Below are 2,048 nucleotides of genomic sequence, written 5' to 3' on the forward strand. Positions count from 1 at the left end.
TAATCATAAATTAATCATAAATATCGTCACGCGAATATCGCAGTAAGAATTAAAAGTAATAGTATACGAGAGTTAATATGGTTAAATGTCCTCATCTTGTTATTAGTTGTTTATTACATTCCAGTAAAATGAATAATAAAGTTGATAAGGATAACTGTGTCTATAATCTTCTCACTGTTAACATTGTTTATGACTAGATATCACCGTTTTTCATTAAACTTGACAATTTGATAATAAGTATACACAAAATCACGTTATCAACTTCATTGTTTATTTTACTGGAATTTAATAAATAACGATAATAAGATGTGGACATTCGACTATATTAACTCTCTACTCTCTCTTACTTTTATATCATTATTTTTAATGATTCTTACTGCGATATTCATGATGATATTTATGATTAATTTATATGATTATTTTAAATTTATTTATATATTTATTTATACTGAAGAGGATCGAAACGTTTATATGTTTCTTATAATAAAAGATTTATTATAAGGAATTATACTTACAACCTGTGTCAACTTTTAAAGGTTTCTCTTTAATTTCTTTTTTATATAATTATATATAAAACATCTTTTCCCGGATATTTATAAAATATGTATATATTTACGTGTCTGTTGTAAAATTTTTCAATGGCTCTAATTAAAGATTAAAGTAAAGATAAGATAATTCCTGATAATCTAAAATCATCAGATCGAGTAATTATTTTTCATTCATAAATAACATATAATACGTTTCAGGAGATATATTGCGAACAAATAGTAGTCGGCGATCTTGTGAAGGTCTCTCGAGATGAGGATGTACCTTGTGATATCGTTCTTCTTTATAGTGAGACTCCGGGTTGCTGTTACGTCACGACATCCAATCTTGATGGCGAAACAAACTTAAAAGTAATTATCCTTACATTATATAAGCTTTTTTAAAGCGGGATTTTTTACAGGCAAAACTTTACGTCACAAAATGAAAATTTTTTATATCTCTGAAAATATTTTTCGTCATAATCTGTTTGCCGTAATTATAAATATATAATTTTAGACGTTACACGTGCCGAAAGTGATCTCAACAATGCCGCTTATGGATATAGCGGCGATGCAAGCGACAATTACGTGTCAGAAACCCTTGGCTAATCTTTACACCTTCCACGGCAAACTCGAAATTAACGATGGCGATAAAACGACCAGTGGGCATTTAACAATAGAAAATCTTTTACTACGCGGATCAAGACTGAAAGACACCGAGTATGTGGTCGGCTGCGCGGTTTATACCGGACAAGACACAAAATTGTCGCTCAATTCAAAGATAGTCAGCAATAAATTCTCCACTGCTGAAAAGTAATTATGTCCGAGCTTTATTTTATAATATCTATTATATTAATTTATAAGACATAATATTTAGACATAATAATTTCTATATGGAGAAAACGATTTTGGTGAAGTATTCAAAAATTTTAACATTCTAGCAATCAGTTTAAGTGTCCTATTTAAAATTTTTAATGACTTAACAAAATTATTTTCATTTGTATCTGGCTAAATTTTTGAATACTTCATCAGCAAAATCTCTCTGTGTACGTCTTTCGCTCGAATATTCGCTATATCTATAGCAAATGTTGCGAATAAGTTTAAAGAAATATAAAGAAATAATTTATATCTTTACATTTATCCGTTATCATTCGCAGATCTATCAATAAGTATCTTATTGTATATCTCGTGATACTGTTGACTGAAGTGATAATATGTACCATACTGAAACTATACGTTAATACTCTACAAGTATGGGAAAGATACTTAGGTCCTCTACCCAATGTTAATTTTTTAACATTAATTATGGATATTTTGAGCTTCCTTGTCTTATTCAATTACATCGTACCGATATCATTATATGTCACCATTGGTAAGATATTCTTACTTGCACAATTTCTTTTTTAAAGAAAAAAATCTAAGTTAAAATTATTTTTATTTTTATTTAGCATAACATATTATTTATAAAACATTTACAACATAAATTATTTAAATTATATATATTTCTTTTTCGTTTATGTAAAA

General features: G+C 27.8%; 1 protein-coding gene across 1 annotated transcript in view; it reads left to right on the forward strand.

The window, feature by feature from the left end:
• LOC108694256 (probable phospholipid-transporting ATPase IF) overlaps nt 1-2,048 on the forward strand; it is an 18,255-nt gene that overhangs the window by 10,499 nt on the left and 5,708 nt on the right. Inside the window, exons 4-6 of the mRNA XM_018203627.1 lie at nt 747-896; nt 1,042-1,337; nt 1,682-1,896. Coding sequence (XP_018059116.1) covers nt 747-896; nt 1,042-1,337; nt 1,682-1,896 — 661 coding nt within the window. The remainder of the gene's footprint in view (nt 1-746; nt 897-1,041; nt 1,338-1,681; nt 1,897-2,048) is intronic.

Source organism: Atta colombica, unplaced genomic scaffold (assembly GCF_001594045.1).
Source record: "Atta colombica isolate Treedump-2 unplaced genomic scaffold, Acol1.0 scaffold12, whole genome shotgun sequence".
Taxonomy (NCBI): Eukaryota; Metazoa; Arthropoda; class Insecta; order Hymenoptera; family Formicidae; genus Atta; species Atta colombica.